At 38.6% G+C, this 15,441-nt stretch overlaps 1 protein-coding gene across 6 annotated transcripts in view; it reads left to right on the top strand.

Annotated features, from left to right (window-relative positions):
• The window catches only part of WDR33 (WD repeat domain 33), a 114,943-nt gene that overhangs the window by 40,119 nt on the left and 59,383 nt on the right, over nt 1–15,441 (top strand). For all 6 annotated transcript variants that reach the window (XM_005675840.3, XM_013967618.2, XM_018065870.1 and 3 more), the window contains exons 2-4: nt 13,103–13,330; nt 14,496–14,564; nt 15,111–15,215. In XM_005675840.3, the coding sequence (XP_005675897.3) occupies nt 13,127–13,330; nt 14,496–14,564; nt 15,111–15,215 (378 nt within the window). In that variant the 5' untranslated portion in view covers nt 13,103–13,126. The remainder of the gene's footprint in view (nt 1–13,102; nt 13,331–14,495; nt 14,565–15,110; nt 15,216–15,441) is intronic.

Here is a 15,441-nt window from a genome sequence, read left to right as displayed (position 1 = left end):
CAGAGACATTACTTTGCCAACAAAGGTCTGTTAGGTCAAGGCTATGGTTTTTCTAGTAGTCATGTATGGATGTGAGAGTTGGACTATAAAGAAAGCTGAGTGCCAAAGAATTGATGCTTTTGAACTGTGGTGTTGGAGAAGACTCTTGAGAGTCCCTTGGACTGCAAGGAGATCCAACCAGTTCATCCTAAAGGAGATCAGTCCTGAATATTCATTGGATGGACCAATGCTGAAGCTGATACTCCAGTAGTTTGGCCACCTGATGTGAAGAACTGACTCATTTGAAAAGACCCTGATGCTGGGAAAGATTGAAGGCGGGAGGAGAAGGGGATGACAGGATGAGATGGTTCGATGGCATCACTGACTCAATGGACATGAATTTGAGTAAATTCTGGGAGTTGATGATGGACAGGGAGGCCTGGCATGCTGCAGTCCATGGGGTCACAAAGAGTCGGACACAACTGAGTGACTGAACTGAACAAATTAAAAAATGCCAGAGAGGGTGTGGGGAAAAGGGAACTCTCCTACGCTGTTGGTGGGAATAAAAACTAGTGCAGCTACTCTGGGAAAATGGTATGGAGCTTCCTCAAAAAGCTATAAATAGAGTTGCCATAGATCCAGCAATTCCACTCCTGGGCGTATTATCTGGATAAAATTATAATTCAAAAAGTACCTGCAGCCCCTATGTTCATACATTACAGTAATCAAGACATGGAAACAACCTAAATGCCCATAGGCAGATGAGTGCATAAAGAAGATCTGTGCATGTATAGCGTGGAATGCTCTTTATTCATAAAAAGGAATGTTGTTTGCAGCAATATGGATGGGTCCAGAGATTATCATACCAAGTGAAGTTAAGGCAGAAGGAGAAAGACAAATACCATATGATATCTTCTGTGGACTCGAACTTATGACTCAAATGAACTTGTCTATGAAACAGACTCACAGGCAGAGAGTACAGACTTGGCGGTTGCCGAGGGAGAGGGAGGGAGGGATGGAATGGGACTGTGGGGTTGGTAGATACAGACTAGACTATTATATATAGACTGCATGAACAAGTTCCTGCTATATCACACAGCGAACTGTATTCAATATCTTGTGATAAGCTATAATGGAAAAGAATATTATAAAGCATGTATATATGTTATAGGTATAACTGAATCACTTTGCTGTATAGCAGAAATTAGCACAACATTGTAAATCAACTATAATTTTAAAAGGTATATAGAGTATTAAATTTAAATGGAAAGGGTAATGAGCTATGGCATTCAGACTTCTTGAGTATATGTTAAATATTTTTCTTGACGATGAATGTAAGTAGACTTGCTTCAGGGAAAACAACTGTTAGTATTTGTTGCCAGTGATAAAAATTTAGTTTTCAAGCAAGAATTACAGTTTTGGAAAACTTGTGTCTGTGAGGTTGACTTTCCCAGTAGTTAGTAGTTTTTATGATGAGGTCAGTGATGATTGCAATAAAAATTACATATATTTTATAAGAAGTGTGACAGATGAAATAATCGAATTTTGTGGAACCATTGCTTTCTAAGTGATCAGTGAATGATGCTGTAAAATCACCCATGGTTTAAAGTTTCAAAGTGCAAAAATAAACCAGTGTATTTTAACATAACAGTACAAAAAGCTTATTGATGTTGCACTATAGTTAATATTTAAGAAACTATCACTCGTCAAGTTTTGTTGGAATATCAAAGAGTACCTATAATTTTCTTCCTGTTTCCTAATATATATCTCTGTGTGCCCAGACATTTTCCCTGTACTTTAAGTAACGTACTGTAACAGATTGAATACAAAAGCTGACAAGAGGACTTCTGTGGTGGTGCACTTGATGAGAATCCACGTGCCAGTTCAGGGGACACAGGTTTGTCTCCTGGTCCCAGGAGCATTCCACATGCCTCGAAGCAACGAGTAAGCTCGTGCGCCACAACCACAGACCCCATGCTCCAGAGCCTACACACCGCAGCTAGAGAAAGCCCTCCAAAAGGCCCTCACAAAAACCCAGTGCAGCCAAAATAAAATAATTTTTTTAAAAAAGGTCCAACTTAAAGAAAAAGACATGAGATTTCAGCTGTTTTCAGTTAAGCTAGACATTAAAGAGATTTGCAGAAATGTAAACACAATGCGTCTCTCACTGGTTGTTTTTGGTGAAGGGAAAATAGTTATTATGAGTTTATGTTTGTTCTAAAATAGGTTAAATACTTTGCATTTTTGTAATTTTTAAATTTTAATTTCTTTAATTTCTAATATGGTATCTACAGTTATAAATACCACAGTAAACAAAAATTGGGTGGGAAGGAAGCCTCAGTTTTTAAGAGTAAAGGAGCCCTGAAATAAGAATTTGCTACTGTAAAGAAACTCTTTCAGAGAATTCTATGGCAGTCTATTGGTTAGTACTTGGCATTTTCACTGCTGTGACCTGGATTTAATTCCTGTTGTGGAACGAACATCCCACAAGATGCTGAGAATGGGTTTCTTTAAAAAAAAGCAAGCAGCTGTTTTATAACTAGGCTATCTAAGTTATTTTGTTCCGTGGTTCCCAAACTTTGCCACACTAAAGTATCACTTAGAAGTTTTTAAAACTCTCAGCTGTTTATATCCCATACTATCAAATCAGAATGAAGTTGAGAGCCTTAAAGTCTAACCTTAGGAACTGCTGGCTTCAGCTCATCCTTGAATGTTTGAATTCTTTGTCTTTAATTTAATTTGGGAGGTAACTTTATGGTTACCTTAGCTGAGGCATAGGTTTTGTTTACTTGTGCAAAGATGATTCAATAATCCAGTAAGAATTTGTTTGCTTAGTTTTTATTGATTTGAAAAGTTGATAAATTAATGTATAATTCGGTTTTAAAAACTAATAATGGGAAAACCCTCTTTCTATGGTAATGACAAGGGGGGAAATACACACCCAATAACCACTGACTTTATCTCCATTGAAAACAGATAATGGTACAGGTTCCTTATCCCAGAATCACACTTTTGAAATACTAAGTTGTATTGTCTAATTAGTAGACAGATTTGTGGTCATATGCATTAAAGTTATTTTTAATATTTCTGTGCCTTTAAAATGGCACAGAAAACTGAATGTAAAAGCCCAAATACAGTGTCAGGAAACATTCATTAAGCTGATCCAGTGCAATATCCACTAAAATGCCTCAGTAACCTTGTACCTAGGTATACAACCAAAGCTGCTTACCCCAAGTAAGTACACAGTATTGTGCAGTTAAATCTGAGGCTGAAAGTAATAAAAGTTGGAAAACTCCTACACTGAGGATTAACTGAAATTGATTTTTAATGTCATATTTAGTTACCAACAAGATACAGTCATGTGAAGTTTTTTTTCTAATGGAGAGTTGATTTTATTTTTTTCCCCATTTTTAAATATAAATATATTTTTAAAATGTTATCAGTGTTGTGTTGGTTTCTGCCGTATGACGACGCAAATCAGCCATAATTGTGCATGCCTCTCCTCCTTCCCTAGCCTCCCTTCCTTCCCCTCATCTTATCTCTACAGATCATCACAGAGCGCCAGTCTGGGCTCTGTGTGCTACGCAGCACGTTCTCATCAGCCATCCATCTTACAGCTAATAGTGTATATATGTTGATGTTGCTTTCTCTTTTTGTCCCACTCTGTTCCTTCCCCACTGTGTCCACAAGTCCAGAATCATGTGAACTTTTAGAAACTACTTATTTAAACAGTTTCCTTCCTGTTTGTTTTATTTTATTGGAATGGTCTCAGTATAATGTCTCCTGACTTGTTCAGGATTCATATTTATCAATGATTGGACATCCAAGAGAGAATACAATGTTCGTTTTGTTACTGGTCTTTTTTTTTTTTTTTTTTATAACCACTGTAGAAAACTCCAAGTTCTGTGACAGTTCAGTTCAGTTTAGTCGCTCAGTTTAGTTGCTCAGTTGTGTCTAACTCTCTGCGACCCCATGGACTGCGGCATGCCAGGCTTCCCTGTCCATCACCGACTCCTGGAGTTTACTCAAACTCAATGCCTATTGAGTCAGTGATGCCATCCAACCATCTCATCCTCTGTCATCCCCTTCTTCTGCCTTCAATCTTTCCCAGCATCAGGGTCTTTTCAAATGAGTCACTTCTTCTCATCAGGTGGCCAAAGTATGGGAGTTTCAGCTTCAGCCTCGGTCCTTCCAAAGAATATTCAGGACTGATCTCCTTTAGGATGGACTGGTTGGATCTCCTTGCAGTCCAGGGGACTCTCAAGTCTTCTCCAACACCACAGTTCAAAAGCATCAATTCTTCGGCGCTCAGCTTTCTTTATAGTCCAGCTCTCACATCCTTACATGACTACTGGAAAAACCATAGCTTTGACTAGATGGACTTTTGTTGACAAAGAAATGTCTCAGCTCTTTAATAAGCTGTCTAGGTTGGTCATAACTTTCCTTCCAAGGAGCAAGCATCTTTTAATTTCATGGCTTCAGTCACCGTCTGCAGTGATTTTGGAGCCCCCCAAAATAAAGTCAGCCACTGTTTCCCCATCTATTTCCCATGAAGTGATGGGACCAGATGCCATGATCTTAGTTTTCTGAATGTTGAGTTTTAAGCCAACTTTTTCACTCTCCTCTTTCACTTTCATCAAGAGGCTCTTTAGTTCATTGTTTTTTGCCATAAGGGTGGTGTCATCTGCATATCTGAAGTTATTGATATTTCTCCCGGCAAGCTTGATTTCAGCTTGTGCTTCATCCAGTCCAGCGTTTCTCATGATGTACTCTGTGCATAAGTTAGATAAGCAGGGTGACGATACACAGCTTTGACGTACTCCTTTCCTGATTTGGAACCAGTCTGTTCTTCCATGTCCACTTCTAACTGTTGCTTGTTAACCTGCATACAGATTTCTCAAGAGGCAGGTCAGGTGGTCTGGTATTAATTCCCATCTCTTGAAGAATTTTCCGTGGTTTATTGTGGAATAATAACAATAAATAACAGTCAAAGGCTTTGGTGTAGTCAGTGAAGCAGATGTTTTTCTGAAACTCTTGCTTTTTCAATGATCCAATGGATGTTGGCAATTTGACATCTGGTTCTTCTGCCTTTTCTAAATCCAGCTTGGACATCTGGAAGTTCTCAGTTCACATACTGTTGAAGCCTGGCTTGGGGAATTTTGAGCACACTTTACTAGCGTGTGAAATGAGTGCAGTTGTGTGGTAGTTTGAGCCTTCTTTGTCATTGCCTTTCTTTGGGGGTGGATGGGGGCCAGTCCTGTGGCCACTGCTGAGTTTTCTAAATTTGCTGGCATGTCTAGTGCAGCACTTTCACAGCATCATCTTTTAGGATTTGAAATAGCTCAACTGGAATTCCATCACCTCCATGAGCTTTGTTCATAGTGATGCTTCCTAAGGCCCACTTGACCATCCATGTTGCTGCAAATGACATTATTTCATTCTTTATAATGGCTGAGTAATACTCCATTGTCTATGTGGTACATTTTATTTACCCATTTCTCTATTGATGGATATTTAGGTTGCTACCACGTCTTGGCTGTTGTAAACAGTGCTGTAATGAACATTGGGGTGCATATATCCTTTCAGATCATGTTTTTGTTTATACAGTTTTTATTTTTACATTTTTTATAGTTTTTATTACTTTAATCAGACGTTAGTCTCAGTGAAATGAGTTATTGTTTCTCACAATTCAGCGTGAAACTTGTAATGACTTCTTTAAGAAAAGCATTTGTGTAGGGACTTCCTTGGCAGTCCAGTGGTTAAGACTTTGCCTTCCAGTGAAAGAGGCATGGTTCAGTCACTGGTCAGGGAACTACAATCCTACATGCTGTGCAGTGTGGCCAAAAAAAGGGGCATTTGTTTGTTTTCCCTATCTTCATCTGTAATCTTGGTGATATCAGATGACTAAGATTATAAAAGAGGTAATTCTGTAATAGTTGGGACAAGAAGCAGAATTAGAATGCTTGTATGGATTTGCATGCACAGGCATTTGAGAACTAAGTCTGGGTATTCCAGTTTGTTCACAGACTAATCACTACATTGGCTAAAGGAATAATATATTTCATACAAAATAATATCTTTGAGCAAAAAGTATCTTTGGAGTTATCTACATTAAACTTGTTGTCCAGGTTGAGAAAACAGATGCAGAGAAGTTGCATGACTTGCCTAATTTTGGAGAAAGCTTGAAGCTGCTTGCTTTTGTGGATTCAGGAGTCTGTATTTGCCAAAAATAGAGTGGGGACCAGACACCACAAAGTATGAAATCTGTTCTGTGAACTTAGGAGTCATATTTGTTGAATCAGAACAATATGTTGTACCTGATGCAAGGTACAATAAAAAGTAGGCACTTGGTAAAATTGTGCCGATTCCTTGAAATGTTGAAGGTTAGTGTGTATGAGAAAGACGAGGAATTCAGTGTTTCAGGTGGAGTGTTTTTTTCCCTAAGCAGTTTGGTTCTATTGTTGGTATATATTTAATAATCATACACAAATTTCTTGTTCTCATTCTACCTCAGTTTCTGTCTTGCCTGCAGCCTCCTTCCCCCTACCCCATTTCCTCTATCTCTCCCTCATGCTCCACCTCAGATATGAGATAAATACGCTTTGGGGACGACCCTGACTACTAGTTTAACTTTGTTGTTTCTGTTAGTGTAGCTCAAATGTGAATAATGCAGTGAGTAGAAATTAAAGTAATTATTTTTATGAAAGGTAAAGCTCTTCTTTTTTTGTATTTTGTTATTTATATGGTTCCTTGAATTACAGTCTCCTGAGTGAAGCTTGGAAAGCATAGTTTCAGTGATTTGATTGATGGTTCTTTCTATCTGGGCCACTCAGTGTTAACCTCATGTATCATGTTTTCTGCTGTTGCAATCAAAGAGAGCTGTTATATCATTATTGTAGGCATCTTTTGGCAACCCATGTTGAAGGAGGATCAGGAGGTCTAGGTGCTTTGCTCTGCCTCTGTGTTAATCTGCTTGGGTTGCCAGGACAAAGTGCCATAGACTGGGTGGCTTAAACAGAAAACAATTTTCCCACAGTTTTGCAAGTTAGAAGTCTAAGATTAAGATGTGAGCAGGGATTAGTTTCTCCTGAGACCTCTCTTCTTGACTTGTAGATGGCTGTTGTCTTCCTTGTTTTCACATGGCTCTCCTCCTGTGCATGTCTGTATCATAATCTCCTCTTCTGATTAGGGTGCTAGTCATAAGGATCAGAGCTTTATCTCCAAATACAGTCATATTCTGAGGTATTGGAGGTTAGGACTTCACATAGGAATTTGTGAAGGACACACCTCAGCTCGTAGCAACCACTAAATGGCTTTGTTTTTGACTTTGGACAAGTTATAGTGGTTTGCACAAAGTGATGCTGATGTGTGTTAAGACATTTATGAAGATTGATTACTGTATTGTCAGGAGGTTTGTTTATGTTTTATTTTAGGGCTGGATTTTGATTTGGAATATACTTTTTTTTTCTCTCTCTCTTCATGCTGGACCTTTCTTTCTAGAACACAAGTGGTACTTGACCATTCACGGAAAAGTGAAAGGCCTTTTTTTTTCCTGAACAAGTTTTATCAACAGATCAGTAAATGGAAATATATTTTTTCCCACCCTCTGTAAAATCTTTTTGAAAGCTTTATATCTGTTTGTCCATGGATTCTCAAAGAATTGGACACAACTGAGTGAGCTGAACTGTGTTTAGTTTAGTCTTGTTTTTGACATACCTCGTGGCATGTGGGGTCTTAGTTCCCCAGCGAAGTATGGAACCTGGGCCCCCTGAATTGGAAACATGGATCTTAACCACTGGACTGCCAGGAAGTACCTGTGATGTCTTAAATGAAAGAGTAATATTTTTTTTTCTAGCTTTAACAAGTGAATTATTTAAAAGTGTTAGTAACAACGTATTGATTGGCTTGCATTTGACTTCAACATTGACTTCAAAATTTTCTCATATTTGTACAGTAGATCCTAGGTTTGGTTTGCATTTGACTTCAGCATTGATTCAAATATTTTCTCATCTTTGTACAGCAGATCGTAGGTTTGGCTCTTGGTTAGTGCTTTGTATCTGTGTGCCCATCACCCGCCTTAATACCGTCAGCTTCCTGTAGCCGCTTCATCTGTGGTGGTGCTTTAGCCACGAAGCCGGGTCTGACTCCTGTGATTCCATGGTCTGTAGCCTGCCAGTGTTCCCTTTACTCCATATGAAATTTTTTTCCAGGGGACTAAACCCCTATTTTTTAAGTGAGGTAAAAGTCATATAGCATAAAATTCACTGTCCTAACCGTTGTAGTGTCCAATTCAGTGCTACTCAGTGTATTCTCAGTGTTGTGCAACTGCCACCTCTGCCTAGTTCCAGATATTTCCATCATCATCAAAGGAAGCTCTATTCCCATTCTTCCCTTTGCCTGCCAACCACTAATGCGCTTTTGTCACTGTGTGTTAACCTTTTCTGGATTTGAGTATACATGAAGGCATATATTGCTGGGGGAAATATCAATAACCTCAGATATGCAGATGACACCACCCTTATGGCAGAAAGTGAAGAGGAGCTAAAAAGCCTCTTGATGAAAGTGAAAGTGGAGAGTGAAAAAGTTGTCTTCAAGCTCAACATTCAGAAAACGAAGATCATGGCATCCAGTCCCATCACTTCATGGGAAATAGATGGGGAAACAGTGGAAACAGTGCCAGACTTTCTTTTTTTGGGCTCCAAAATCACTGCAGATGGTGATTGCAGCTATGAAATTAAAAGACGCTTACTCCTTGGAAGAAAAGTTATGACCAACCTAGATAGCATATTCAAAAGCAGAGACGTTACTTTGCCAACTAAGGTCTGTCTAGTCAAGGCTATGGTTTTTCCAGTGGTCATATATGGATGTGAGAGTTGGACTGTGAAGAACGCTGAGCACCGAAGAATTGATGCTGCTGAACTGTGGTGTTGGAGAAGACTCTTGAGAGTCCCTTGGACTGCAAGGAGATCCAACCAGTCCATTCTGAAGGAGATCAGCCCCTGGGATTTCTTTGATGCTAAAGCTAAAACTCCAGTACTTTGGCCACCTCATGCGAAGAGTTGTCTCATTGGAAAAGACTCTGATGCTGGGAGGGATTGGGGACAGGAGGAGAAGGGGACGACAGAGGATAAGATGGCAGGATGGCATCACAGACTCGATGGACGTGAGTCTGAGTGAACTCCGGGAGTTGGTGATGGACAGGGAGGCCTGGCGTGCTGCGATTCATGGGGTCGCAAAGAGTCGAACACGACTGAGCGACTGAACTGAACTGAATTGAACTGAAGGCATATATTATGTGACCTTTTATCTTTGGCTTCTTTTGTTTATGTAGTGGTTTTGAGAGTCATCCATGTTGTAGCATATGTCAGCACTTCATTCCCTTGTTTTTTTTTACTGAATAATTAAGCCTCTTTTCATCTGTGTAAAAATGTTTATTCTCATTTGATAGAAATAATAGAAACTAGAATATTAAGATAATTTTATTTTAATAAAATTAGAAATTTGATGATTATAAAGTGAAAAAATAGTAATTTAAAAGTATACTTACCAAAGCTGCATTCTTTTAGAATTATTGACAGAGGCATCGAAATTAAAGCCTTCAGTTGAAGTCTGGATGCTAAAACTTAATTGGATTCATGGGATAGCTGAATAAACAGATTCCCTCACCAGCTCTATTGAGGCAGTTGCAGTCTGTTTAATTCATACATACACAGCTTGAAAAGAGAGACAGAATGGTACTCATTGCACAGTTGTCTTTAGTTGCTAAGTTGTGTCCGACTCTTTGTGACCCCATGGGTTATAGTGCGCCAGGCTCCTCTTTCCTTGGGATTTCTCAGGTAAAAATACTCGAGTGGGTTGCCATTTCCTTCTCCAGGGGATCTTCCCAATTCGGAGAATCCAACCTGCATCTCTTGCATTTAGAGGCGAATTCTTTACCATTGAGCCACCAGGGAAGCCCTGTCTCAGCTCATTACAAATTAACATTTGTTAGGGTCTTCTGGAATTGTTCTAGAGTAGTGGAAATAATACTGCATTTATGTTGTATTATTTTGCTATGAACAAAGCTAGTGGAGATGATGGAATTCCAGCTGAGCTGTTTAATTAAAATCCTCAAAGGCTTGCTGTTAAAGTGCTGCACTCAATATGCCAGCAGATTTGGAAAACTCAGCAGTGGCCACAGAACTGGAAAAGATCAGTTCGCATTTCAGTCCCAAAGAAAGACAGTGCCAAAGAATGTTCAGACAACCATACAGTTGCACTCATTTCACATGTTAGCAAGGTAATGCTCAAAAGCCTTCAAGCTAGGCCTTAGCAGTACGTGAACCAAGAACTTAAGGTGTGCAAACTGGGTTTAGAAAAGTCAGAGGAGCCAGAGTTCAAATTGCCTACATTCGTTGGATCATAGAGAAAGCAAGAGAATTCCAGAAAAATATTGACTTCCGTTTCATTAACTACACTAGAGCTTTTGACTTTGTGGAACACAACAATCTGTGGGAAATTCCAAAGAAATTGGAATATCAGACCACCGTACCTATCTCCTGAGAAACCTATATGCCAGTCAAGAAGCAACAGTTAAAACTGGACATGGAACAATGAACTGGTTCAAGACTGGGAAAGGAGTATGTGAAGGCTGTGTATTGTCACCCTGTTTATTTAATTTCTCTGAAGAGTACAGCATGCAAAATGCCAGGCTGGATGACTTACAAGCTGGAATCAAGATTGCCGGGAGAAATACCAACAGCCTCATATTTAGAGTGGTATTATCTGCATATCTGAGGCTGTTGCTGTTTCTCCCGGCAACTCTAATGGCATAAAGTGAAGAGGAACTGAAGAGCCTCTTGATGAGGTTGAAAGAGGAAAGAGAGAATGCTGGTTTAAATCTCAGCATTCAAAAAACTAAGATCATGGCATCCGGTCCCATCACTTCATGGCAGATAGAAGGGGAAAAAGTGGAAGCAGTGACAAATTTTATTTTCTTGGGCTTGAAAAATCACTGTGGACGATGACTGCATCAATTAAATTAAAAGACGTTTGCTCCTTAGAAGGAAAGCTATGACAAACCTAGACAGCAAATTAGAAAGCAAAGGAATCACTTTGCTGACAAAAGTGTATATAGTCAAAGCTATGGTTTTTCCAGTAGTCATGTATGGATGTGAGAGCTGGACCATAAAGAAGACTGAATTCTGAAGAATTGATGCTTTTCAACTGTGGTGCTAGAGAAGACTCTTGAGAGTCCTTTGGACTGACTGCAAGGAGATCTAACCAGTCAACCCTAAAAGAAATCAACCCTGATATTCTTTGGAGAGACTGATGCTGAAGCTCCAAAACTTCAAGAGCCAGCTCACTGGCAATGACCCTGATGCTGGGAAAGACTGAGGGCCAGAAGAGAAGGGGCAGCAGAGGATAATATGGTTGGATGGCATCACCAACTCAATGGACGAGTTTGAGCAAACTTTGGAATGTAGTGAAGGATAGGGAAGCCTCATATGCTGCAGTCCATGGAGTTGAAAAGAGTTGGACATGACTTAGCAACTGAACAACAACCACCACAACAACATGTTTTATTTCTCAAATTAAGAAAAATTCATTTAATTTCAAAAGTTTGTCTGTCGGTGCTGGGTCTTCGTTTCGACACATGGGCATATCTTGTTCCTGCACATGGGCTTGGTTGCCCCAAGACATATGGGATCTTAGTTCCCCGACCAGGGAGTAAACCCAAGTCCCTTACATGACTGGACCTCCAGGGAAGTTCCTATTTATTTTTGGTATCGTGGGAGTCAGTACTTAATCTCCCCACTCCCACCTTTCTTCCTCCATTTCCTTTCTGTTACCATTATCAGATGGTTAAGCAGTACTGATTTTCATCCAGAGGAAATCACAAATTTATTTTCAGGTCCTTAATTTAGTGTCTTGAATTAAGAAAGGCAAATGTAAGGATATAGAAAAATAGTCATTGCTCTTTTTGTAATAAAAATGCAGAAATGCTAATACCCTTTATGTATTTTTCATGATCTGATTTTTAAAATCAGATGTGATTGATTTTGTGCTTGAAATGTGTTTTTAATTCATGCACATTTGAATTATTGGAATGTAAATTTAATTGGAGAGCTCTAAAGTTAAAAAACTAAGCCCCTAACGTTTTTTTCTTCAGATGTTAGCCTAATATTACCTGTATGGAAATGTAGATGTACATACTGAGAAATAACGTTTCTGTGGTTGTTATTATTTTGAGCCTGAAATTAGATAGACATACTTTTAGTATTCATATAAAATAAGATAGTTCATTCTGCTTTTTATACTCGTCCTAAGAAATTTAAGAGGATAGAAATGAAGCTTAAGTTTTTTTTTAATGACTGTTGTATAAAATGAGGATCTTACAATAAACTTAAAATGATCTCTTTTATTATGAAACGTGATGAAAACTTCATTTTAAAAATGTGAACAGTTCTCAATGATTATACCTACCTTCCCCCTGCAGTTTAGCCACCCTACACGTACAAAATACACTTGCCCCAAACTCTTAAAAACAGACGTTTCCTTCCACCAGGCTAAATTTCACAGCAAACACTCAATAAACCGTCTGTCCACCCCTGTCTGGGGAGCTGAGCTGGGTCCCCATCGCTCTGCAGGCGCTGTCTCTGGCTGGGGCGAGCAGGGCTCTCCTAGTTGCTGCGCTCGGGCTCCTGGCTGCAGAACAGCTCTAGGGTGCGTGGGTCTCGGTGCTTGCAGCACGTGGGCTCAGTAGGCGCAGTCCTTGGGCTCGAGCGTGGGCTCGGTAGCTGTGGCTCACGGGCTTAGTGGTCCCATGGTATATGACATCTTCCTGGACCAGGGATTGAGCCAGTGTGCCCGGCATTGCAAGTGGATTCTTAGCCACTGGACCACCAGGGAAGCCCCTACAGCAAATACTAGCACTTAATCTGTGAATTGGCCTTTTTTTCTAACTGTAACTGGTTTCTGCCATTAGGTCGAGTAGTTCATTCTGTAAGTAGGTTGACTAAAAGCTAGAAATGGTGCATGTAGAAAAAGGTACAGGAATGTAAAAAAAAGTCCATTTAAGAATGTTTTCTGGTAGTGTTATAGTGCTGACGTATTTGTAGTGAAAGTACTTTCCCTTTCCCAGGTGTCATAGAACGAAAACATCACCATGGCTACAGAAATTGGTTCTCCTCCGCGGTTTTTCCATATGCCAAGGTTCCAACACCAGGCACCTCGACAACTGTTCTATAAGCGACCAGATTTTGCGCAGCAGCAAGCAATGCAGCAGCTTACCTTTGATGGAAAACGAATGAGAAAAGCAGTAAACCGAAAAACCATAGACTATAATCCATCTGTAATTAAGTATTTGGAGGTAAGTTCAGTTAATGGGCTTTAGATGACCAAACTTTGGTTTTTTAAAAAGAAGAAAAGTTTTAAACTGTAGGGTAATGAGTATACCTGTGTTTTTTTTTTTTTTGCGTTAGGAGGATGAAATAACATTTCAAATGAGGCCAGTAACCTCAATTAAATAGAGTACTGGGTGGGGTTTTTTTTTTCCCTCTGAATGCACGAATAATCTCAAAAAATTTTAAAGACTCTAGTTTAAAAATACACTTTGTTCTAAAGGTTCACAACATATATCAGAAGAGAGTACTTTTGTTTCAGTTGTAAAGCACTCATTAAACTTGTAGTGCATGTAAAATGTCGAGATTACCAGCATAAGGATATTTGTGCGAGAACGTGTGTTCAGAATAGTGATGTGCATGTCCAGTATGCTGGACTCTCAAGGAGAGGGCCTCTGTTTACTTAGAGGGTTGCTACAGTCTTCTCGGGTGAAACTCTAATACGGCGTGTGAAGGCAGAGTAGGGGTCTACCTAAGCCTGGGTCAGCTTGACAGATCTGCCCTGTGAGTTCTTTATTTATTTATCTTAACCTTTTTTAAGTCTCTGATTTGCTTTTTATTACCATCTCCACTTTAATTGGGTTTTGGTCTGTTTTGCTTCCTATGAAGAAAATTTGTCTGCTTTTCATTACCTGAGACAGATTGCTAAAAGACCTCTATGCCTAATTACTGTGTTGCAGGGACTTAGCAGAAAAATACTCATTCTGAGGTAAAGGTAGACTTAGGCTTTTTCAGATGTTTCAGTTGAAAAACTAGACTAAGAGAGTTTGGGAGGAGTTAAGAAAACCAAGACCAGGATAAGAGGAATTGTTTTGTGCTGAGGAATTTGAAGGAATTGGGAATGTCTGTCTCTGAGAATGTGTTGGGGTCAACAGCATCTTGGATGATTGGTTGGGCATAATATGAGCAAAGAGAGGAAATTCTAAGCAATGTCAGTAGGAAAAGGGGGAAATCTCTTAAGATAAGCACTATTATCTATGTTTTAGAACATGGTGAAAAAGTTTTATTCTTCTTTCTCCCCATTTGATGACAGCTTACATTTTGTAAATATTTACTTAAGTTTCTAGTTGAGTATAATTAGACTATATATTGATTGATTGATTGATGATTGATTGATTGATTGATTTTTAACAGAATAGAATATGGCAAAGAGACCAGAGAGATATGCGAGCAATTCAGCCTGATGCAGGTTATTATAATGATGTAAGTATAAGATATGTCATATTAGCTTAATAAAAACCACTTTGCTTAGACCTAGGAACTATGAGATCTCTAATTTAAATATGGACTTTTCTTTTTACATTTTTTTTTAAATAATTAAAACATTCCTGAAAGGATAGTGTATCTGCATAAACCATGTTTTTTTTTTTTAACATGCATTTAAATTTTTCTTTTAATTTGATAATGGATGAACTTTTGATTTGGGGCTTAAAGCAATGTCCAGCAAAAGGTTGCACTGCCTAAGAGTCCTTATAACAGAGAAGTTCATTTTAAACCTTGCTTTTTATGAATATGTTTAAGTGTGTTGACTTCAAGAAGTAATTTGGGAAATCTGGCACTTGATTTTATTGTTTATTTAGTAATAAATAATAGGCATTTAACTTTCCTGTACTTTCATTTTCTTCATTTGATTACTATAGACTAATATATTACAATACTGTCCTGTATGGTCCTGAATTTGTCTTTAAATGTTGAAATAATTACCGTACCATGTCAAAAGCTCTTTAAATATAATTTTCTTTTTTGTAGCTGGTTCCACCTATTGGGATGTTGAATAATCCTATGAATGCAGTAACAACAAAGTTTGTCCGAACATCAACAAATAAAGTAAAATGTCCAGTATTTGTTGTCAGGGTAAGTATTCTGTTTCGATACTTTTTGGAAAAGTTAATTTTGAAAAATTAGCCTGCAAATATATTTAATAGGACAAAGAAAATGAAGCATTGTTTAAAATATATAACTGGGATAAAAATCAGTGTATTGCTTCTATTTTTATTTTGGAATGTCCAGTTTATTTATTATATCCAAGTTTAGTAAGGTAGTACTTTTGGATTGCTTTTATGTTGCAATTTCTGTAGAA

Source organism: Capra hircus, chromosome 2, assembly GCF_001704415.2.
Source record: "Capra hircus breed San Clemente chromosome 2, ASM170441v1, whole genome shotgun sequence".
Classification (NCBI taxonomy): domain Eukaryota; kingdom Metazoa; phylum Chordata; class Mammalia; order Artiodactyla; family Bovidae; genus Capra; species Capra hircus.
The sequence above is the reverse complement of the archived record's forward strand: the minus strand, read 5'-3'. Positions and strand labels throughout refer to the sequence as shown.